General features: G+C 40.9%; 4 protein-coding genes across 4 annotated transcripts; 2 read left to right on the top strand and 2 right to left on the bottom strand.

The window, feature by feature from the left end:
• The first annotated feature begins 37 nt into the window (after positions 1-37).
• On the top strand, positions 38-8,148 carry LOC134812826 (acylphosphatase-2-like). Its single transcript, XM_063820402.1, has 3 exons — positions 38-92; positions 3,423-3,510; positions 7,786-8,148. The coding sequence occupies exons 1-3, from the start codon at positions 42-44 to the stop codon at positions 7,944-7,946; spliced, it is 300 nt and encodes a 99-aa protein (XP_063676472.1). The 5' UTR covers positions 38-41; the 3' UTR covers positions 7,947-8,148.
• LOC134812825 (lysine-specific demethylase 9-like) lies at positions 8,123-13,073 on the bottom strand. Its single transcript, XM_063820401.1, has 6 exons — positions 12,972-13,073; positions 12,456-12,614; positions 11,196-12,290; positions 9,880-10,992; positions 9,524-9,624; positions 8,123-9,410 (listed from the first exon to the last, which is right to left on the bottom strand). Exons 1-6 carry the CDS (start codon positions 13,052-13,054, stop codon positions 8,599-8,601), a joined length of 3,363 nt encoding a protein of 1,120 aa, XP_063676471.1. The 5' UTR covers positions 13,055-13,073; the 3' UTR covers positions 8,123-8,598.
• Positions 13,074-13,183: 110 nt separating this feature from the next.
• On the bottom strand, positions 13,184-14,158 carry LOC134813241 (uncharacterized). The gene has a single exon (XM_063820928.1). The coding sequence runs from the start codon at positions 14,156-14,158 to the stop codon at positions 13,184-13,186; it is 975 nt and encodes a 324-aa protein (XP_063676998.1).
• Positions 14,159-21,450: 7,292 nt separating this feature from the next.
• On the top strand, positions 21,451-23,238 carry LOC134812198 (large ribosomal subunit protein eL6-like). The gene is made up of 4 exons (XM_063819440.1): positions 21,451-21,659; positions 21,984-22,164; positions 22,654-22,829; positions 23,049-23,238. The coding sequence occupies exons 1-4, from the start codon at positions 21,456-21,458 to the stop codon at positions 23,199-23,201; spliced, it is 714 nt and encodes a 237-aa protein (XP_063675510.1). The 5' UTR covers positions 21,451-21,455; the 3' UTR covers positions 23,202-23,238.
• Positions 23,239-23,407: the final 169 nt, after the last annotated feature.

Below are 23,407 nucleotides of genomic sequence, written 5' to 3'. Positions count from 1 at the left end.
CTGTCCTCGGTTATTCTTGATAAATTTACACTTTTAGGATCATGTCAAATTACAGAAGTATCGACTTCAAAGTATTTGGAAGAGTACAGGGGGTAAGTAGCAGCAGTAAAACCCTGATTTACCGTGGAGTTTGGGAGACAGCAAAAAGCCGCGGTAAATCGGGGTTTGCGGTAAATCGGGGTTTGCGATAAATCGGGGTTTGCGATAAATCGGGGTTTTACTGTAGTAAGGCGGGGTAATACATTTCTACTTTATCATATTCGTCGTGATAACTAATAGCTGTAACATGTGGTGCCATCTGAAAACAAGTTAAATCTTACGGAATATCTTTGTTGATAATTATATTTTGATAATAACGGGTGTTTGAGTTGCTTTTTTTCATTCATTGGACAGTACTCTCCTTTGAATGAAATGCTGGAATCGTGCCAGGTTTCAGACACAGCGATTCGAATACATCAACGGACTCCGTATTTACCATCTCCAATAAAAAGTGAGCATGATGACATACCAGCAGAATGTACGGAGTTTAAAGAACAAATTGACAGTTGCTATGAGGAAATTGTACACTGGAAAAAGAATATTTTTGAGCCCCCAACATGTAAGATAGGGAGGGAATTTGTAAAGGAATTATCTACGTGGCTTGAACATTTTAATATAGGATCAGTTTATCAGTGTTCATCAATCAAAACATTTATTGTCCTTCCTGCTCTGCTTCTGCAAAAGCCATCCGCAAAAAGTAAAAAAGCTGAACATAAAGTCCTGTTGAAAAAACGGTTAGAATTATGGAGGCAGGGGAATATTTCTGCACTTATGAGGGAAGCAAGAACTATACAACGACAACTAGCGAGGAGCTCTCGGAAGCAAGAAAAGGATTGTGCGAGAACATTTGCCAACCTCATGTTTGAAGGGAAAGTCAGCTCTGCGGTGCGCATGTTGTGTGATAACGATAACAAAGGAATACTAGAAATGTCTACAGAGACTATGGACCAGCTATTGAAGAAGCATCCAGAACCAATGCCTATAGTGGAGAATAGTTTACTTTTTGGACCGATCGAAGAAATAGAAGAATCGTTGTTTTATAATATAGACGAGACAATGGTATTTAGGGCGGCAAAATTTACTAACGGTTCTGCTGGACCATCACAAACTGATGCTGATTTTTTTAGATTCATTTTGACGCATAAGAATTTTAAAGAAGAGGGAAAGAAACTGAGAGATGAGATTGCTAAGTTTGCAAGGTTGATCGCGTCAAAACCGTATAATCCTGATCTGTTGGACTCCTACGTTAACAGTAGACTCATCCCGCTTAACAAGTGCCCAGGGGTGAGGCCAATAGGAATAGGGGAAACTTTTAGACGAATAGTGGGAAAATGTTTGAGTTGGGAATTGAAAACAGCGATCCAAGTTGCTGCTGGACCACTGCAGGTTTGTACAGGACTAAAAAGTGGATCGGAAGCGGCAGTACATTACATGCGGGAGCAATTCGAAACAGAATCTGCAGAAGCAGTGATTTTAGTTGACGCCAGTAATGCTTTTAATTCTGTTAACAGACAAGCTCTCTTACACAACGTGAGAGTACTATGCCCGGAGTTAAGCTTGATTGCAATCAACATGTACCGGAAACCATGCCGGCTATTTGTTGGGGGAGCTGAAATCCCGAGTCGGGAGGGTACAACCCAGGGCGATAACCTGGCAATGTCGCTTTTTGCCATTGCAACTCTACCAGTACTACGGAAATTAGAAGATCACGAAAAAGTGGCACAAGTATGGTTAGCAGATGACGCCACAGGAGTGGGTACTCTTCACGCACTTTTAGGATGGTGGAAAGATATCATTGAAGAAGGACTTAAGTATGGCTACTTCGTGAACCAGGAGAAATCTTGCTTAATCCTGAAAAATCCTGAACATTTACATACAGCTCAGGAAATATTTTCCGATTGCAATATAGATATCAGAATAGATGGTCAAAGGCATTTAGGAGCTGTGCTGGGGACGCCTGAATTCAAGGATACCTACATTAACAACCTTGTAGTTGAGTGGAGTGATATGCTAAAAAAGTTAGTACAGTTTGCCAAATCACAGCCTCAGGCAGCCTACGCTTGTTTTACGCACGGTGTCCGCCACAAATTTACATATTTTATGAGGACACTAGATATCAGCTCTTATATGGGCCCTCTTGACAAAATAATCACTCATGAGCTTATTCCAACTATATTTGGTTGTCCAGTATCTCCTATACACCGAGAGCTTATGTCATTACCATTAAAGAACGGAGGTATGGGAATGCCACAGTTGGAGTATCTAGCGAAAAGAGAACATGCTGCATCGCTTTTGGTAACCCGGGGACTGGTAAATTCCATGAAAGGAAAATCTCTTGCTACAACTGACACGGAATCGAGAGATGAGCTTCAAGATATGTTAAAACAGCGTGTTTTGGAATATAAAGAACAACAAGAGGAGATACTTAAAAAGGTTGACAAGAAGACTGCAAGGGTTTTGGAGCAGATTAGCGAACCAGGGAGCTCAAATTGGCTCTCATGTCTACCACTAAGAAAACATGGTTTCGTTCTAAATAAATCTGAATTTAGGGATTCTATCAGATTGCGATACAACTTAGATCTGGATCGTTTACCTTCACACTGTCCATGTGGAAAAACGTTTGATGTGAACCATTCTCTAAATTGCCATCTTGGTGGCTACATCATTATCAGACACAACGAGATTAGGGATTTTTTAGCTGGCTTGCTGAAGAGTGTTTGCTCGGACGTGGAAGTTGAACCTCAGCTTCAAGAACTAGAAGGAGAGCAGTTCACGAGGTCATCAACACTTACGGGTGACCAGGCAAGACCCGATATTAGAGCTCGTGGTTTCTATAGGCCGGGCCAAATGGCTTTTTTCGATGTTAAGGTAATTAATCCTAATTCTAATTCCTACCTTCAACATTCGACAAAGAAGACCATGGAGAACGCCGAGAAACAGAAATCACGATGCTACAACGAGAGAATACTTAATGTAGAGCACGGATCATTCGCTCCATTAATTTATTCAGTAACTGGTGGCATGGGACCTCAAGCCAGGACATTTGAGAAACTGCTTTGCAACAAACTTGCTTATAAGAAAAAGCAGAATTACAACGATATTATAAATTTTTATCGGTGTAAATTATCATTTTTAATTAGGAAATTAATTTTATTGTGTATTAGAGGATCAAGAAATACCTCAAACAAAACTTACGAATTATCTAACATGGATGATTTAGAATTTAACTCTTTCGAATCGAAAGTCAACTAATTTTTTCAGTCCCATGGACTGGGTTTTATTTTTGCAATGATGATTTTCATAATATATAACCTGTAATACTATTTTGTATATATTTAATTTCGTTTTCCAAAAAAAAAAAATAAAATAAGATCTCGTTCCAGGTATTCTTCAGAAAGTTTACAAAGGAGCAAGCAGACAAGCTGAAGTTGGTCGGTTGGTGCAAAAATGAACCAGACAAAACTGTGATAGGTATGTAGCAGTCATAACGTTACCTCCCCCTCCCCTCCCCTTCTATCCTTTCATGTATAGTGAGATCAGCTGGGCCTTTTGTTACGCCACTGGTATGTAGGAGGGAGGGTGAGGTAAGGAATGTACATGTTTTATTTGCAAATATTTGGATCGTTCGACATTTTATTTTGGTAATTGACAGTTGTTATTACAGCTATCCAATGTGCCCCTTATTTAGGGAATGAGTTATAAAGGGTATAAATCATGTCAATTTTTGCATAAATATTTGTTTTGCATACACTGGCACATTTTCGGACTAGACCAAAAAGGTCTACTAAGGCGGAGAGCTGGAACGCGCGTCATAAAAATTGAGATAATGATGGCGCGCACGTATTGTAGGGACTATAATATATACTAGCTTATACCGGTGGGAGATGAATAATTGAGAATCCAACAGGATCTTGTTCTCTTCATTGTGCTGATTCCGGGAAGCATTCGTTTTACGCTCTAATCCTATTAAAAATCGAGATATAATCGGTCATTGAAAAATGAGTAATTATAGGCCTGTCAATTTCGAAAACTTAACTAAAGTACTAGCAAAACTGCGCGTTTTGCTCTAGATACACACTTTTTTAGAGATTTTACCGGCGTATTCTCTAAAATCACAATTTGTTAAATTTTAGGGAGGGACACCAAAAGGGGAGGGGCGCCAACAGGGGGGCGCATTTTTCGGCAGGGGGGCGCCAACAGGCAACGTTACGCCACTGATTCAGTTGCAGCTACTTGTGCCATATAAGGGATGACTGAAGTCACGTGACCGCCAATCCTATCACGTGACCTTGATTCGTAAATCCTTGGTCACGTGATCACATTCGTAACGTGTCGAATGCTGACTAGGATATCTCGTGACGTCAACAGAGCTCAAGCTTCCTGACCAGGCCTTATATGGAATAATATAGTGTATTACGTGTAATTGGATCCAATTAAGATGAGCTGCGCAATTATCGCAGCATCTCGATCTGGTATCACCTTCTGAAACCCAGCAGGCAGCTGGGCCAGAGATTTTAAAATAGAAGGATTTTTTGTTAATGAAAATCGAAGCGAAAATCACGTAACCCTATGTTTCCGAGGACGCCGAACACGATAAAACTGGTTATAATTATCATGCTCAAGGGCAAATTACTTTAAAATGCACTTGAATGTCATAGATGTTATTATAAGCTAAGCGCCTGAGCGGCTTATCGGGTGGCACTGCAGTCTATCTGCCGAATCTCAGTAATTGTAAACAACGACGCTACTAGTTCTCAGCTAATAATCGGGCTTATGAAGGAAAGATCTTAAGTTCAGAAGACTATTAATAAATACGGATTTCAACCAATATCGAAAAGGACTACCAAGGATTGTATCGGAACTTCTATAAGCGGTATTTCAAGTCTTCATAACGGTTTAAGGATGAACTAACGGTATTTTAGGATTGTGCTAGGGCTACTTACGGATAGGTTGACGCTCCTGTTATGAGAATGGTCCCCTTCCTATCCGTTGTACACTATACTCATTACCTTCTGGCTCAAATTTAAAGTTAACCTTACCTTTTACCTATCATATGTAGTTAATATTACCTTGTATCTTACAATTAGAGTTAACCTTACCTTTTACTTAGCATATGTAGTTAATATTACCTTGTATCTTATAATTTGAGTTACCATTTACTTGTGCCTTACAATTAGAGTTAATGTACATTATACCTTATATATGGAGTTAACGTTACATTATACATTACATCTAGAGTTAACATTACATTATACCGTACATCTAGAGTTAACGTTACATTATACCGTTAACGTTACATTATACCTCACATCGTGATTCGTGAGTTAACATTACCTTCCACCCCACATGTAAAGTTAAGATTATCGTATACATTACTTCAGAGTTAACTGTAACATTACATTATACCTTATATTGTATCCAGAGTTCTTCTTCTTTTTATTGGTTGGTGTTGACTGTAAGCCTGCCTGAACGGCGGCTTTCTCGACGCGTCCCCACCTCTCCAACTCCTGCTGCTGGAGAGGGACTCCCAAAGTGTATATTCATATTAATCAATAATCATACAGATTAAATTGAATAAGCTTCCTGGAGTCTTGAAGCTCTGTTACCAATGCACCGCCTCTATTGCAATCCCGTCGGTTTAGGACGTAGAGACAGGGACTTTCAGGAGCGGTTGTGGCCTACTATTTGCAACTCGTATACGCTTGCAATGCTACTGGTGGGTGTTAGTTGTTTCTTTTGATTCGACATGGAACTTTCGTCAGATCCTGGAACTAAATAACTATTCTCGATTATTCTCTAAAGCTTTAATGAAGTCAGTAGGTTCTGATATGGGTAGACTTGGTTTTCGGATCTTCATATCCTCAGAAGAATGCCATAAGGGATTTGGTTACCAGATGAGTATATTTGTTGAACGAGTATATTAACGAGGTATTCATTGATTTCTTCACAACTCTTCGCTGACAGAATCAGCATTAACGAGGTCGAATAATAACTTCATAGTTCGTAACTGACAGGATCAGTATTAATGAGGTCGAATGATTACTTCATAGCTCGTCACTAACTGGATCCTTATCGACTAACGAGGTCCAGTGATTTCTTGGTAATACGTCAAAAGAAAGGTAAGAAAATAACATGAATGTATAATGTTATGTACGGTGTAATGTAACGTTAACTCTAGATGTACGGTATAATGTAACGTTAACTATAGATGAAAGGTATAGTGTAACGTTAACTCTAGATGAAAGGTATAATGTAACGTTATAACTCTAGATGAAAGGTATAATGTAACGTTAACTCTAAATGTAAGGCACAAGTTAATGGTAACTCAAATTGTAAGATACAAGGTAATATTAACTACATATTATGGTATTAATAGGTAAAAGGTTAAGGTTAAAGGTAAGGTTAACTTTAAATTTGAGGCAGAAGGTAATGAGTAATGTACAACGGATAGGAAGGGGACCATTCTCATAACAGGAGCGTCAACCTAGCCTATCAGTAAGTAGCCCTAGCACAATCCTGAAATACCGTTAGTTCATCCTTAAACCGTTATGAAGACTTGAAATACCGCTTATAGAAGTTCCGATACAATCCTTGGTAGTGCTTTTCGATATTGGTTGAAATCCGTATTCGTTAATAGTCTTCTGAACTTAAGATCTTTCCTTCATAAGCCCGATTATTAGCTGAGAACTAGTAGCGTCGTTGTTTACAATTACTGAGATTCGGCAGATAGACTGCAGTGCCACCCGATAAGCCGCTCAGGCGCTTAGCTTATAATAACATCTATGACATTCAAGTGCATTTTAAAGTAATTTGCCCTTGAGCATGATAATTATAACCAGTTTTATCGTGTTCGGCGTCCTCGGAAACATAGGGTTACGTGATTTTCGCTTCGATTTTCATTAACAAAAAATCCTTCTATTTTAAAATCTCTGGCCCAGCTGCCTGCTGGGTTTCAGAAGGTGATACCAGATCGAGATGCTGCGATAATTGCGCAGCTCATCTTAATTGGATCCAATTACACGTGATACACTATATTATTCCATATAAGGCCTGGTCAGGAAGCTTGAGCTCTGGTGACGTCACGAAATATCCTAGTCAGCATTCGACACGTTACGAATGTGATCACGTGACCAAGGATTTACTAATCAAGGTCACGTGATAGGATTGGCGGTCACGTGACTTCAGTTATCCCTTATATGGCATAAGTAGCTGCAACTGATCAGCTCTTAATTGGGCTGCAATCATTGACAGGCCTATAATTACTCATTTTTCAATGACCGATATCTCGATTTTTAATAGGATTAGAGCGTAAAACGAATGCTTCCCGGAATCAGCACAATGAAGAGAACAAGATCCTGTTGGATTTTCAATTATTCATCTCCCACCGGTGGTCCCTAGAAATATGTTTGGCACGGTTAAATTGTCCACGAGAAATACTAAATACTAACAATACGTCAGTGACGTATTGTTATGTAAATAAATTGTGCAATTCAATGAACAACAAACAAGGCTGCAACACATACATCCGAGAGGGGCCGATACGAGTGGAAATTTCTTGGAGAAAATGGAGATGGTTCTTAAACTGCGAGCCAGCCCTCACAAACTGCCTGGGTCATATGGTTTTTCGATTTAGCCTGTTTCCATCGATGATCTAACAATTATCAAGATGTTAGATATACCGTTTCCAATCTAGCTTACTCATATGTAACCGTGTTATAACAAATTTAACCATCTTCCTGATTCCAGGAGTAGCACAAGGTCTGTCCCCTGCTATTGACACCATGAAGAGTTGGCTGAACAAGACTGGTAGTCCTCAGAGCCGTATTGACTCTTGCAGCTTTTCTAACGATCGTAGTGTTGAGAAAATGGAGTTCGGAGAGTTCGCTATCCGTAGGAAGAGGAAATGAGTTTTGGGAGTTTGAGAAACTGGCTGTATATTTTGTACAAATATTTGATACTTACAATGTGTTAGATTTAGGGGTGATGAAGGATTTCGTAATTTAATTGTGAGATATGCGATTATTGGTTATAAACATTATACACAGGAAGCGTTACACGAAACTATCAAAAGTAAAACCATGGATTGATAATGATGCTAGAAGGTTATGATAATAATGCTAAGGTAATGATAATTAAGATATAAGTTGGTAACCTTTAATGAATAACCAGTAGTCTGACTATTAAATATGTAAAATTCCTTGCGCCGTGTATATTCGTGTCTCCACAGTTTTATACTTGCAATCATGCAAACTTAATCAATGATACATCAGGTCTATGATTGTCCTGCTCAGTTCATTCTTTTGGTTTGTTCCATCTTTAGCATAGGCCGCACTATGACGAACCAGATTTTACTTACCTGAGGACCTCAGGCTTATTTCTGTTTAAGATATGTCGGAGTCAGATGCTGTCCAGATTCTTTTTCCGGTTCTGTGGTCCCTTTGTTCAATTTTCAGTTGAGATCTTGTAATTTACACCTAGTCCGTGCAATATGACGTATTCGTTCTGATGGTGTAGCCTGAGAGTTAAGATTAATTGTTTTGAACTTCCAGAATGTTCCTTTTAAGGCTGGATCTCCATATCGGCATCATCTTGCGAGTTTATGTCCCAAAGTCCTATCAAAAGTTTAGTTAAATGCGTCATTGTTTCTTTGGAAGGTTTCAGTGCGTTTGTAACGACCCTTCCCCACCACGAAAAAGCAAGATAATCCCAGAGTCCGACGAGAACTTCTTTAGTGTATTTGAATATTCCTTGGGGAGTCTTTGAGGTTTTAGCAACATTCTTTTCCCACCACGCGGAGAAGTTTGTATCGTGAGTTAGATCCTCGCTAAGAATAACCCTCGATAACTCCTCTGCCGTAAGGTTTGATGTAGATGTTTTGGACAGGTTCGGGAAAGCACAAAACCTTAGGATGACTGGACTAGTAACAACGTTTTCATGAGAACTCCTTATCATTTCTCTGACGAGATCCTCGGTTACTGCTCCTTGCTCTGCTTTTGTCGTAAAAACACTCCTTATCTGCTGTCCATCATTTTCATTCAAGTCGGATACTTCTACTATCAACACAAAATCTTCTCCGATCAGAACGAAATCACTCCCTCCTTTCTCATTATCCAGTTCGTTCTCATCACACGGGAAGTCTGTTTTGTTGGGTTTGAACAACGCGAATTGTTCGTTGGTGTATTGTAGTCCGTGTAAGACCAACATTTTCTTCTTCGAACTTTTAAATGTGTGATAGACTTTAACATGACTTTCAGCACCCATGTTTAGAATGGGTGGCAGCATAGTTGGTTGGTTGGGTGTTTTGTAGCAGTACGTGGTGTGCAGGAGTTGTCCTGATTCTTCTATTCTCTGTAACATACCTCTATCTTTACCTGGGAAAATGTCGTTATCTAGTGAGCTTTTACACAACAGCAACAAAAACAGGAAACCCATTTCATATTTAAAAAGTCATTTTGGCGATTAAATCAAGATAAATTTGTCTCACTTTTATCTTCTGAGCTTGGGTAAATTTTTTCGTCATTTTGCTGTTCTTTTGCTTTCCTTCTTTTAGGATCGGGATCATCCGTCTCCGTGCTGTCTCTATGCCTTTGATATGAATAATGTTATGGCTAGTAAGAATTAATTGAAAAATTAATCGTATTTTAAATGAAGATTGATTATAACCTTTTTGTACTGAAGTACTGAACATTTTTTTTTAAAGCTAAAGATTATTTTAATGTTTTACTGAGCCGAAATCTACAGTTGTAACATTTTATAGTTAAGTTGGCACTTGGCACCCTGCTATTATGCAAGCGGTTTCAGCTGGTGATAGTTATTCAGAACCACTATTATTATAATTACCTTTTGGACAGCGGCGGCTCATCAGGAATTTGCGGTCCATTCACCGCGAGAGGTTTATCTGCTGACTGACAGGGCTGTGGTGCTTTTTCAACCTCGCAACTTTGCGGATCATTGGCTGTTTGATCTCCAGTCTCAGAATTAGGCAGTTCTTCTACTATTTCTGAGGAAGGAAGTTCTGCTACCATTTCTGAAATAGGCGGTTCTTCTACCATTTCTGAAGTTGGTGGTTCTTCTACTATTTCTGAAGTAGGCATTTCTTCTACCATTTCTGAAGTAGGCGGTTCTTCTGCCATTTCTGAAGTTGGTGGTTCTTCTACTATTTCTGAAGTAGGCAGTTCTTCTACTATTTCTAAAGTAGGTGGTTCTTCTACTATTTCTGAAATAGGCAGTTCTTCTACCATTTCTGAAATAGGCGGTTCTTCTACTATTTCTGAAGTAGGCGGTTCTTCTACTATTTCTGAAGTAGGTGGTTCTTCTACTATTTCTGAAATAGGCAGTTCTTCTACCATTTCTGAAATAGGCGGTTCTTCTACCATTTCTGAAGTTGGTGGTTCTTCTACTATTTCTGAAGTAGGCAGTTCTTCTACCATTTCTGAAGTAAGCAGTTCTTCTACCATTTTTGAAGTTGGCGGTTCTTCTACTATTTCTGGAGAAGGCGGTTCTTCTATTATTTCTGAAGTTGGCGGTTCTTCAACTATTTCAGAGGTAAGCGGTTCTTCTACTATTTCTGAAGTAGGCGGTTCTTCTACTATTTCTGAGGTAGGCGGTTTTTCTACTATTTCTGAAGTAGGCGGTTCATTTTCGATTTCTGGAACAAGCGTTTTATAAACGATATCCGAGATTTGCGACTCATCAACGGGTTCAGAAGCTGTCGATGTATCTTCATTGGCAATCTGAGAAATTTGCTCTTCAGATTTAGTAATTAATTCATCTATCCAGTTTGAGATGATAGACTCTTCAGCTTGGGATGCATATGAAGGTTTTTCATCTGCTCTAGCAGTAGTTGCTATTTCATCGCCATTTTCAGATGCGGAAAATTCAAGACTACTACCAAAGATATGCGGTTCGTCGGCCTGATTTCTTTCCGCTACGCGGTCTGTGATTTCCCTTTTTCTGAAAGTGAAAATTATCGTTAAATAGAAATTAGTTTTAACGATCGTATTCGAATTTTAAGAAATAGTGTCCATATACGTTTATATTAAGAAATCTGTTTAATTTCTTTCTGAATTAAGAAGTTAAGATAAAACGGTCACATTCTTTTGGTAAAAGTTTGATCGTGATTCGTAAAATTTTGCACAAGAGCTCCTAAAACCAACCTTTGCAAAGAGGAAATATCGTAAACGCTTTCGAATATTGGTTTCTCAGCAATAGCACTTGGTTCAACAATAGCACGTGGTTCAACAATAGCACGTGGTTCAACAATAGCACGTGGTTCAACAATAGCACGTGGTTCAACAATAGCACGTGGTTCAACAATAGCACGTGGTTCAACAATAGCACGTGGTTCAACAATAGCACGTGGTTCAAAAATAGCACGTGGTTCAACAATAGCACGTGTTTCATCACGTCTACTAGTTGATCGTTCAACATTGTCCTCCGGAGTTGCTGGATAAACCGTAACATCTCTGAAAGTATATAACCCGCTAGAGGTAGGCTGTTTCTGTTCCCGGTGTGGAGTTGGTACTCTCTGCAGTTTCTGTTTAGTTGGTGGGTTTACCGCAGCTTCAGATTGTGGAGTATGAGGTTGAAAAACTTGTGTGGTTCTGAATGACGATTCATTAGTAGTCGGTGGCTTTTCAGATCTTATCGGTCTAGCAGCTACAATCTTTATCTTTTCAGAAGCTGGCGGGGTTTTTACTTTAGAAGTGTACCTAGCTGGTTCCTTTACTTTGGCAGACTTGGGAACACTACTTGAGGTTGAGAGCTGATCTGCTCTGAAGTAACTCGGCAGTTCATCAGCCCTCCCTGGGGGGACAGGGGCACCGAATATCCCCCCTGAAGGGTGAGGTTTATACCCTTGATCGGGTATTCTGGAGACTGAGAGTTGGTTCCCTCTACCAGCTGTGGGATTAAGAAGCTGGTCTATTCTACCGGATAATTGGAGTTGTTCCATTCTCCCTGATCCAGGACTCAGCAGTTGGTCTATTATTGCTGCATTTTGAAGTTGATTTATTGTCTCTGGGCTGTTCTGTCCATACAGTCCCATGGAGGTTGGTGGTTTATACACGCTCCAAAAGTCGGTGGGTTGATTGGTACTCCCTGGGTTGGGTGCTCCATACGCATTCCACGACAATGCTGGTGCGGGGGAGGGCTGTCTCAGTGCGGGGGAGGGCTGTCTCGGTGCGGGGGAGGGCTGTCTCGGTGCTTTGGGTCTCTTGGGTGCGTTACTTGTTCCCCTACCTCTTCTACCCCTACAAATATTTAATATGTTACGAATGACTGTTGAGCTTAAAATGGAGAAATGGTAAACATTACTATTTTTCCACAAGGGAGAATGGAATTGAGTTGGACTATCTTGACTGTGGTAAGTGGTTCAACTGTTGTAAGTCACTCTGTGTTAAAGTCGCATATCTTACCGTTTAGCAGCCTCCTCCCTCCCACCAGTCGTGTAGTTTATCTGTGGTTCATTGTATCTGTCAACGTCTATTGGTTCTCCGACCCCACCACTTGCTGGAGGTTTGTTCGCTCTCCGCTTTCTGGGCGCTGTAGTGTTTGCTTTCTTGTTCTTTCTATTCCTGAGCGAGGATATTACAGGCTGGCCCAGAAGTAACTGCCCACAAGCAACCTTTTAATAACTCACGTAATTCGTGTCAAAATTGCACACAAATTTCAGAGAATATAGATATAACAGTATAAGTCAAACTAGATTTCCTGAAAGTTTCGTAAAATTTCATTGATAAAAAAGTGGCGTGCCACACCCTTTTTGCGTGTGGGCAGTTACTTCTGGGCCACCCTGTATAAAAGACTAAGGCTGCACGTTGTACAAAAGCTACCAATTATGCTTCTTGCACAATGCACATAGCATACTCAGTACTCACGAACTGAGAAACATTCTTCATTTTGTATTATTTGTTAAACTAAGTTAAACTCACTTTTTTGAGGATGGATCATCTACTTTTTCTGAGGTTGACGGTTCATAGTTGTACGGTCCTCCTGATTTCCGAGGGTCGTCCATTTAAGCCATGTCTCACTAAACTAAAGATGTGGTTAACCTTTCAAAAAGAGTCAAAATACTTTATTTTTCACGTTATTTAGCCAATAAAACGGGCTAGTTTAAAAACGTGAGTATCGCAAATCGTAGAAGTCAGTGGGACATTGTCTCCAGTGGGACAGTGTCTCCAGTGGGACAGTGTCTCCAGTGGGACAGTGTCTCCAGTGGGACAGTGTCTCCAGTGGGACATTGTCTCCAGTGGGACATTGTCTCCAGTGGGACATTGTCTCCAGTGGGACAGTCTCTCCAGTGGGACAGTGTCTCCAGTGGGACAGTCTCTCCAGTGGGACAGTGTCTCCAGTGGGACAGTCTCTCCAGTGGGACAGTGTCCCCAGTGGGACAGTGTCCCCAGTGGGACAGTGTCCCCAGTGGGACAGTGTCTCCAGTGGGACAGTGTCTCCAGTGGGACATTGTCTCCAGTGCAAGTGGGACATTGTCTCCAGTGGGACATTGTCTCCAGTGGGACATTGTCTCCAGTGGGACATTGTCTCCAGTGGGACATTGTCTCCAGTGGGACATTGTCTCCAGTGGGACATTGTCTCCAGTGGGACATTGTCTCCAGTGGGACATTGTCTCCAGTGGGACATTGTATTGTCTCCAGTGGGACATTGTCTCCAGTGGGACATTGTCTCCAGTGGGACATTGTCTCCAGTGGGACATTGTCTCCAGTGGGACATTGTCTCCAGTGGGACATTGTCTCCAGTGGGACATTGTCTCCAGTGGGACATTGTCTCCAGTGGGACATTGTCTCCAGTGGGACATTGTCTCCAGTGGGACATTGTCTCCAGTGGGACATTGTCTCCAGTGGGACATTGTCTCCAGTGGGACATTGTCTCCAGTGGGACATTGTCTCCAGTGGGACATTGTCTCCAGTGGGACATTGTCTCCAGTGGGACATTGTCTCCAGTGGGACATTGTCTCCAGTGGGACAGTGTCTCCAGTGGGACATTGTTTCCAGTGGGACATTGTCTCCAGTGGGACAGTGTCTCCAGTGGGACATTGTCTCCAGTGGGACAGTGTCTCCAGTGGGACATTGTCTCCAGTGGGACATTGTCTCCAGTGGGACATTGTCTCCAGTGGGACATTGTCTCCAGTGGGACAGTGTCTCCAGTGGGACAGTGTCTCCAGTGGGACAGTGTCTCCAGTGGGACAGTGTCTCCAGTGGGACAGTGTCTCCAGTGGGTTAGTGTCTCCAGTGGAACAGTGTCTCCAATGGAAATTGGGACAGTGTGTCTCCAGTGGAACAGTGTCTCCAATGGGAATTTGGACAGTGTGTCTTCAGTGGAACAATGTCTCAAGTGAGAGTGTGTTTTGATCAAAACGTTTTATCGCAGAAAGAAATACTACTCACAACTAAACAGTAAACAGTGCACTTTATCACGACAAGTGACAACTCTACAAGACCAGAGCAAACTGTGCGTAATAACAGTGTAGTTACTAGTTACATAGCATATAGTATAATATACGCATTGAACCTAACCTTTGGCAACTCTCCAAATCCTAAAAGTAATACACGCTAATTGCAACACTGAGCTACACAAACTCCAACGACAGCAGCTTTACTCATACCTAAACGTTTAAACACATAACAAGGCAAGGAACAGTGCTAACAGGGATAAACACATACCTGCCTCGTTGCGCTCTCTCGGTATCAAATATGGCGGTACGTTACGCATCCACATATTTCGTACGGTCATCAAATTAAATCATTAGTATCGTGATTAGGACCGGTAAAATGAATGTTATTGTCTGTGGAGAAAGAAACATTGGATAACTCTCGAGAGCGGCCGGCCTGAAGAGAACTGTACATTTTAACAAAATGTCACGTACTATACCAGACTACATTCCCAGTAATTACTGCGGAGGTAGCTTGGTAACTGCTGAGTGTTAGTCTTGTATTTTGGAAATGGTCTGGGTATACGTATAAATCTACTTATATTATAGTAGTATGTAATAGTACCTTGTTCGAACTGTGATTGGAAAAGTTTGCTTAAAGTTAAATGAGGTTTAGCGTAAAACTGAATGTTTAGTTGTTAAATTTAAATTTTTCTCACTTGGAAGGCAGCTAACATTGAACATCTATTGATATTCCATTCTCTGCTGACAGTCGTGAGACAAGATTACATTATATTGATAAATTCCTGATCCCATGATCCGAGCGATATGCAAGTGCAACAAAGGTAACTTAGTTAAAGTTGCAAACAGAAAAATGTAGTCGTGATTAGTGATATTGCATAAATCATCTGGAATTTTATTTTTACCCCAACTTCTGAGCAGCTGAGCTGTAGAACTAGAACTAGAAATTCATTCAAAGTTTTACTGCGATATTTATTTTTTAAATTTATTATTAAAAATATGTAATATAAAACCGAATAGCCTAAGAAATAATTTATCGTACCGAATTATTTGAACCTTTATTTTTGGGTGCACAATGTACACTGTACAGTGCACGCCCTTGCCTTTTAAAATTCAATCTAAGCTAATAATAAATATTACATCACGTGAACGATGAGACCAGTATACAGTAACACTCAACAAAATACCCCCAGGACAGGGTCGTAATTCCTTTTTCAAACTTGGGGAATCATGGCCGACTGCCGAGCAAAGCGAGCCCGGCTCCGGTTTGTCCACTGGAGCGAAGCGGTGGCAGGGGTTTTCGGGCGGAGCCCCCTGAATTTTTTTAACTTTTTGAGTTAAAATTATGACTATGAGTTTTTAATAAAAATGTTAGTAACAAGGTCTGATCGTCATCTTCATACAGCGTTCTGTGTGAAGGTAAAATGGTGACATCCTCTGGATCAGGCAGACTGCAGCAGAGGTCGAGTATTATTATATTGGGATTCCGGATTACTTCTGTACTTTTAGTAGTAAGTGTAACCATAAAGTTGCTTAATCAACTGTCAACGGTGTCCAAAAATTCCACGGGTATCTATAATAAGTGCAAGATGCAATGATTTCTAATTACTAACATTTTTGTAGTAGTTGTACAGCAAAACTAAGGTAATGGGACTAGACTACTGCGGACCCTCTACCGGCCAAATCTTGTTAACAAAGCCGCAGTAAAGGTTCGGTGAACGGTATTTAAAAGCGCTTAAGGGACATCAGTCAAACTGGTAGAGCAACATCATGTTGATGTAGCTATGTATTATAGTAGTGGACATCTTGAGAAATGAGTAGTAGGTAAAATGTAAGCTAAGGATGCTCCTTCATAAATCGTATTTTTCTCCGATAATAAATTGACATCAAGTCTTTAAAATTATTCGAGAAGAATTTCTCAAGATGTCCACAACATGATGTTGCTCAACCACTTTGACTTATCTCCCTTAAGGCTAAGCGCTTTTACATTTTAACAACCGTTCACCGAACCTTGACTGCGGCTTTGTTAACAAGGTTTTGCCGGTAGAGGGTCCGCAGTAGTCCCATTACCTTAGTATTGCTGTACAACTACTACAAAAATGTTAGTAATTAGAAATCATTGCAGGATGATGATTAATCACTCTACACTCGACTGTCACGTGACTTTTTCAACCCGTTCTCTAGCTGGCCCTGAAAGACTATTCGAAACCCTAAAGTATATGCTGAAACCCTAACCCTAACGAGAAATTAGACTAACTTCCTTATACGGTCATATCACGTGATCGAGACAGTTTTCGCCAATATGTCATGGGGGGTGATTCGGAATCAGCGTCCGAAAATACATCGATTGAAGTTGGTTTCAACTGTCGGGGGCCCTTTTAGAACAGTCTCGAAGATCGACTGTAGAGTGATTTAGCACGCTCGTTGACACACTCAATATAATATCTAAATCCCACAAATCATTATCAAGAAATTACAGCAATCAATATTTCATATATCACTTCTGAGCAGATCCAGGTAAGTCAAGACATCATCTTCGTAAGAGTGGTAGTTCTGCACGATGCGGTGAATCCTCCTGTCCTTGTCGCTGTGAGCTTTCTTCCTCTTCGGTGGGTTCTCTCCGAGGTGGTGAGTCCCTGGATCCATGTCGTCTGGAAGTAGGCGAGGAGGTCGTCGATGTCCAAGGTCGGTGGCATCTGGTCCAGGATACTGAAGAAGGCGTCCGGGACGTCCGCTGTAGGGATGTAGGCGAGGATCATCAGTCTGCGTATCCAGATCCGGGTAGGAGTGTAGGTTTTCTGACCAGTAGTGAGATCCGTCGTAACTCGCTCGTACTGCTCCTTGTAGCCAAGTCGCTGGACAGCCCGCATCACCGCTTGGCACAGATGGAAGTAGCAGCTGTCAACTTGCGCGGAAGGGAAGGTGGCAGATAAGGCATTCCGGAGAGCTAGCTCGTAGTCCACCATGATGTTGTCTGGAGAGAAGTTGTCAAGACTGCCGAGTCTTGGCAGCTTCCTTGTAGACGGGGGTATCCTTGTGGGTGAGGAGGATGTAGATGCAAGGGAAGACCCAGGTAGCGTCCTCGTTAAAGTTGACCATCTCAGCGTGAATGGTGAGGAGTTGGTAGAAGAGCTGAGGAGAAGAGGAGAAGGTCGCGTCCACGTACCAAGAGCTGCTGTCCTCCAGGGCTCGCAGGTTCTTCTCCGTCCCAAAGATGATAACTCGTCGCTCGTCGTCTTTGTTATCAAACTGGAGCATAGGTTCGCCAGCCAGAGACATGCAGTCGTCCTCCTCCAGTTCAAGGTCTGCCAGGTTCGTCGGAGCTCTAGGGACAGGGTTCTCCTTCCGGCGGGCTCTCTGAGCTTGCTTCTTCACCGCTTGTTCACTGGGGAGGAGGAAGCGAGCAGCCTGGGACAGCGAGCCAGTAACGGAGCAGTAGATTCTGTGGTTCTGAGTAATCGTAGTCGCAGCCAGATCGTGGACTTGGGAGAGGGCTTCTCGGACTTCGCAGTCAGCTATGTCGGCACTGTGGTTGTGAGGCTGGGTGACTGACACCAGGGATCCGTTGAGGGTGTACAGTCGTCCCTTGCATCTGTCGTTCTTCTTCACGCACCTCCATGCTCCAAGCCTGTCGTCCATCCAGAGTCGGCTTTCCATCTTTGGAGTAGCGGAAACCACGGTGTAGAAGGTTCTGACTGTTAGCAGTTCTCCCTCTGACCACCTTCACCGTATCTTCATCGAACATCGTTGTAGCTGTTGTACACAAGTTGTAGTGTTGCAGTACTGGAGATGGTAGTTGGTAGTGCTAATAAGATACTCTCCTCAACTTTGATCCACTTTATATACTGTTTGCCTCTATCATAATCTACGTTTCATTGAGCAACCTCTCTTCTTGGCTACGGTTGATCAGATTCCTGGATGCGATCCCTCGTGACGTGTTCTCATGCCCTTGTTATTACCCATTGCATCTCGGCGCAGTGATATGAGATCTCACTGTAACAAGCTCATCATGCACTCGCTTAACCACCGTTGTGCAGACCGGACGCGATCTGATACGAACCAAAAAGTGGAACAATAACTGTTCTTAGCAATCACAATGTATATGTTAAACTTTATCCAATTTAATTTTAATTAAAATTAATTTCGAAGTAACATAGAGGAAAATAGAACTTTTTAAAGCTAATCGATTTTGTTATATTAGCAGTGCTAGGTCTATTTTATAGGTACAGTTTCTAGTGCCGCCGTACTGTCCAAAGTAACTGTAAAGTGGGTGTCATGTGATCCGCCGTTCCGTCCAACCTTTTTGGAAAGTACCGCCGTACCGGCCTCTGCTGTACCGTCCTCCGCCGGACTGTACACCGCCGCAGTGACTTCCGCCACTGAGTCCTATACCCAAATATTTTACGAGTGCCCAGGAAACCTTATTGGTAGGGGCCTAACTTCGGAAGTAAAAGTTCTGCTTTTCAACAAAATGTCCGTCTCGTAAAACTTAAGTTAGCTCCCCAGGAGCACAATTTGGGACAACGTAGATTTTGAATTATCCTGAAAAGTCTTATTTTGGGCCTTATAAAAGTGCGCAGCTTTAACTTTTGACTTTGCGGATTTTTGTTCTCTGATATTGCAGAAATTTGTTCTGAAATTCAGCATGGAGCATTCAGACAACAATCGTTGATAAAGTTTTTTTCTGACAGAGACCCTTGTCCGAAAACATTAATTTCGGATTTGGACAAAATTGAAAATACAAAAGCCGCTCATCGCTGTCAGTGTCAATAACCAATGAGTGTCATATTGCATATGTTGGACAAAAGTCGCTCAATCTCTTTGCACAACAATTATTGAAACAGTCCGTCAGTCCAACTGCTTGATTCACGATGTCAATCCTTCGCAGCTCGGTGAGGCACAGTGGTGCATCTCGCCGATCTACCGAAGTGGTTGCGAGAAGCATTATTTGATGCGCGCGCGACCCAGTAGTGCATCGCGCTACAATCCAACTGCCAATGCAGTTTTTTTGTCTTTTGCTTTCCTTGATTATGTTATACACTTGACACTGCACTGTTGAGTTTTTAAATTTTCATATGTGATGTGTTATAGCATATTTGATATTGATATAGTATTACTATTAGTATTAATATTATATTACTAGGCGGTGCACGATAAAAAATAAACTTGCTCGGATTTTCAAAATTTTTGTACCATCGTTTTTTAGAGACTGTGAGAATTTTCACAGTACCAAATTTATCGTACCTTTTTGGAATGATCAGTGAGTTTCGCCTAGGTGCCATATTTGATGGTGCGCGGCTTTTGGAGCAAAATTAGCTGTAAAAGTCGCGTAATTTGACGAAATTCGTTGATTTTTGTCGTATTATTCTGTCATATCTTCGGTTCCTGAACATGAATCATGCTGAAAATTTGTCAGAACCTTCCAATCATACTTAACTACCGAACCTAACTTAGTTGGGAGAGATTGGCCTTGATTAAGAGGTCTAAAAATGACAAAGTATGTATAAATTCGTTGATAACTCAAATTCTGAGCATCGAAATTGCTCAAACTAAATTAGGTTCAGTAGAACATAAGTGTTTACGTAAGCTGACCAAATGTCAACAAAATTGTTATATGGGAAGTATTATAACTTTTCGATTGTTTCCAAAATAATGTGCTGGCCGAAATAAGAGCTAAAAACCATTCAATGGTCAGCGCGCGCGTCTTATTGTCGATGGCGCACTGCCTAATATTACATAAACATTGAACATAAACTATAAAATTTTTGACGTATATTGACGCTATGTAAATTGTAAATGGTAAAATTAAAAATCAAAGATACACATTGTTGGTTTTACATCGTCGATCAAACCACAAACCACAAACAACAAACGTAAAATGTAAAAGCTTTTTAAAAAAACCATTCTGCATTGTGCATTCTCAATTCCTAATTTCAAATTTCACAATTACCATTTCACACTTCACACTTGCGGTTAAATAAATTATAAGATGTGAATATTATGCCATCTAGCTGGACAAATGGTTAATGTAAAATTAAAAATGCAAATTGCTTAATGGTGAACCGGCATGCAATGACGAATACAAAATAAAATTAACGAAGCTAAAATTTAAATGTTTGAATCATGAATGCGCGGCGCAAAATTTCAACCTTATTCTCCATACCACTTTAGTGACTTTAAGTTGTAACAAATGAATAATAATAAAATTTAAATGATGTTAGGGTTTCAGGATTTACTAAAAGATCAGTTTAGATTATGGAAACATCAATTCAAAATTTGATACTCGAATGTGGAGGGAAGCGTCGAAATTTCGCGCCGCGCACTTGAACATTTAAATTTTAGAATAATGAATCGAGCGCTCTCAGAAAACCTTCCTTCTCTTCGCGCCGCGGTCTGAAATTGTTCTGCCCGCGGGAGGTTCACGCAACGTAACGGTCACTACTAGAATTGGATTCGTTCTTTTTTACTCTCGAACGCACTTAACACTGATCACTTTAGTGACTTTTTCACTGATTACTCTAATTTGATACCGAGGACGGATACGCATGTCGTTTTACCAGCCCCACTCATGTCAGGGTAAACGTATAATACTTCGCACCCAATCGCTGCTAGTGCTGTCATTCTTGTGTGGCGATCGTTGAACTTCCATCTGAATGAGCACCGGAAGCTTTGTTTCGCAACATCGGGAGCTGCTCGAATTTGTGCTAAGTTCTACCAACGTCCAAGATGGAATGTTAACCCATTTAGTTGTTATCTTTTGATAAAGATCTTGCTTAACTTACATTTCAGTACAAAATCACTTTCTAATCATGAAATTCATCCCAATTCATGTCAGAATAGCAGTTACGTCCAACCCCCCCCTTTGTCATTAGAACAAATAAGTCTAAGTCTAAATCTTAATCTGTTGCGAGATAAATTGTCTTCAAATCTCGGACTCTACTATTGTTCAAATCTCATTCGACGTTTTATACTTTTAAACTCTAACCCTCCACTTCCTGTAGCTTGAACAATGGTGGCCCACAAACCCAGAAACTCCATGCTCCCAGGAGGAGTCCCCAAACTGAGCCGATCAGCTGTTTACAAGAAACGAGCTCTTTACAAGAGACAGAAAGTCCAGGTCAAACCCGCTGTTGAGGAGAAAGCTACTCACAAGACTAAAACAGTTCAGGGAGAGAAGAACGGAGGAACCCGAGAGGTGCCCCTTCAGAGACAGGTTAGGGTTCAAATTAATTGAGATTTGTATACCCTTGTCTTCTTGAGCTTAACTTAATTTTGTCATTAAGTGATGGTTGCCTGTCAAACCTTCAATTGTGTGAAACCCCTGCCATTACAATATCCCTGGTGGTGATGTTTCCTGTTTAGATAGAACCAAAGATTGATTTGTGTAATGTTGACATAAGTAAAACAACCATATCACAATTTAAGAGTTTAATGTGAAACAATACTTTGTCGTATCTGTATTGTAATTTCATTGTTAAAATTCAAGCCACCACAAAAAGCCACACACAATGTTGAGACTCACTGTGTACTATTTCAGCCCCGATTCTACCCTACTGAGGACTCCAAGAAGCCCCTGAACAACAGAAGGAAGGTGAAGCCCACCAAACTGAGGTCCACTATCGTCCCCGGATCCGTCGTCATCATGTTGGCTGGTTCCCACCGAGGAAAGAGGGCTGTTGTCCTGAAGCAGTTGCCATCTGGTCTTCTTCTCGTAACTGGTGCGTACCAAAACTCGATTCTACATTTGTATATCTTGATATATTACTAGAGGCAATCTTGTCCGTTGTTCAAACATTTAAATTCCGTTGGTGTGATAGATCGTGTACTGTAGTGTAGTGTAGTGTAGTGACTCATTAATAGTCATGTTAGGATGAGTAGGCAGTTAAATGTATCGTTAGATATCAGGGCAAATAACAGCAATGATGCAGATTTACGTTTACTTGTAATTGCGGCTCTAGAATAATGGAGGGGAGGGAGAAGAGTTTTCCATTGCTGGACACGAGAAAACACCTTAAAGCCCCACATTGTTATGTTGAATTGTTACACGTCTAGAAATTGTTTTCATCTTTCTAAAATGAAATACAATCTTTGTTTAAACAAACCCAGTTTAAAATTTCTAAATTATCTATCTTTCTTGTCCGGCGAGTTGGCTTGTCCAACATTGGCCGATATATGAGATTCTACCCCGTAAATCAGACCAAACCCAGGACCCTACAAGATCAACGGAGTACCTCTGAGGCGAGTTGACCAAGCTTACGTTATTGCTACCTCCACCTCCGTAGAGCTCCCAGCTCTTCCTGACACCCTCACCGATGCTTTGTTCAAGAGGAAAGCCAAGCCTACCAAGAACGAGAAAGAGATGTTTGTTGAAAATACTGCCGAGGTTTGTTTAAATATAGCTATTAGACTTTCTTTCTTAACCTTTGGACAATGAGGCATTTTGATTCGGGCTGGGCTGTTTTTGTGAGTTTCCAAAACGTTTGAAAGGAATGTTTTCAAGGAACCCAGCAGATGCAATGTTAAAAGAAGTGATAAGATTGTGCTCAATTCACGTGAATATTCTGGTCCCTCACTTTCTAGAACTAAATATATTATTTTCCAGGAACCTAAGATCTCCGCTGAGAAGATCGCCCTTCAGAAAGAAGTTGATGCTCTTGTAGTGCCAGCTGTTAAGAGTGTTGATATGTTACAGTCTTATCTCAGAAGCGTATTTACCCTCAGAAAGGGACAATACCCCCACGAAATGAAGTTCTAAGTTCAAAAGATTTATTTAGGTTTTTATTTATCGAAAACCGGCTGTTTTACTGAGTCAAAATCAAATCTTTTACAAATCTCAAATACTGTAGTGTTTATTATTGATAATCATTGACAGACTACTTTGTTTGAACTGCATAAAACCGTTCTGAATAAACTATTATCATCTTATTTAATGCCAAAATAAATAACTGAAAATGGAGGACT

Source organism: Bolinopsis microptera, chromosome 3 (assembly GCF_026151205.1).
Source record: "Bolinopsis microptera isolate Bmic1 chromosome 3, MBARI_Bmic_1.0, whole genome shotgun sequence".
NCBI classification, from domain to species: domain Eukaryota; kingdom Metazoa; phylum Ctenophora; class Tentaculata; order Lobata; family Bolinopsidae; genus Bolinopsis; species Bolinopsis microptera.
Note: the sequence above shows the minus strand (reverse complement) of the source record. Positions and strands in the feature narration are given on the sequence as shown.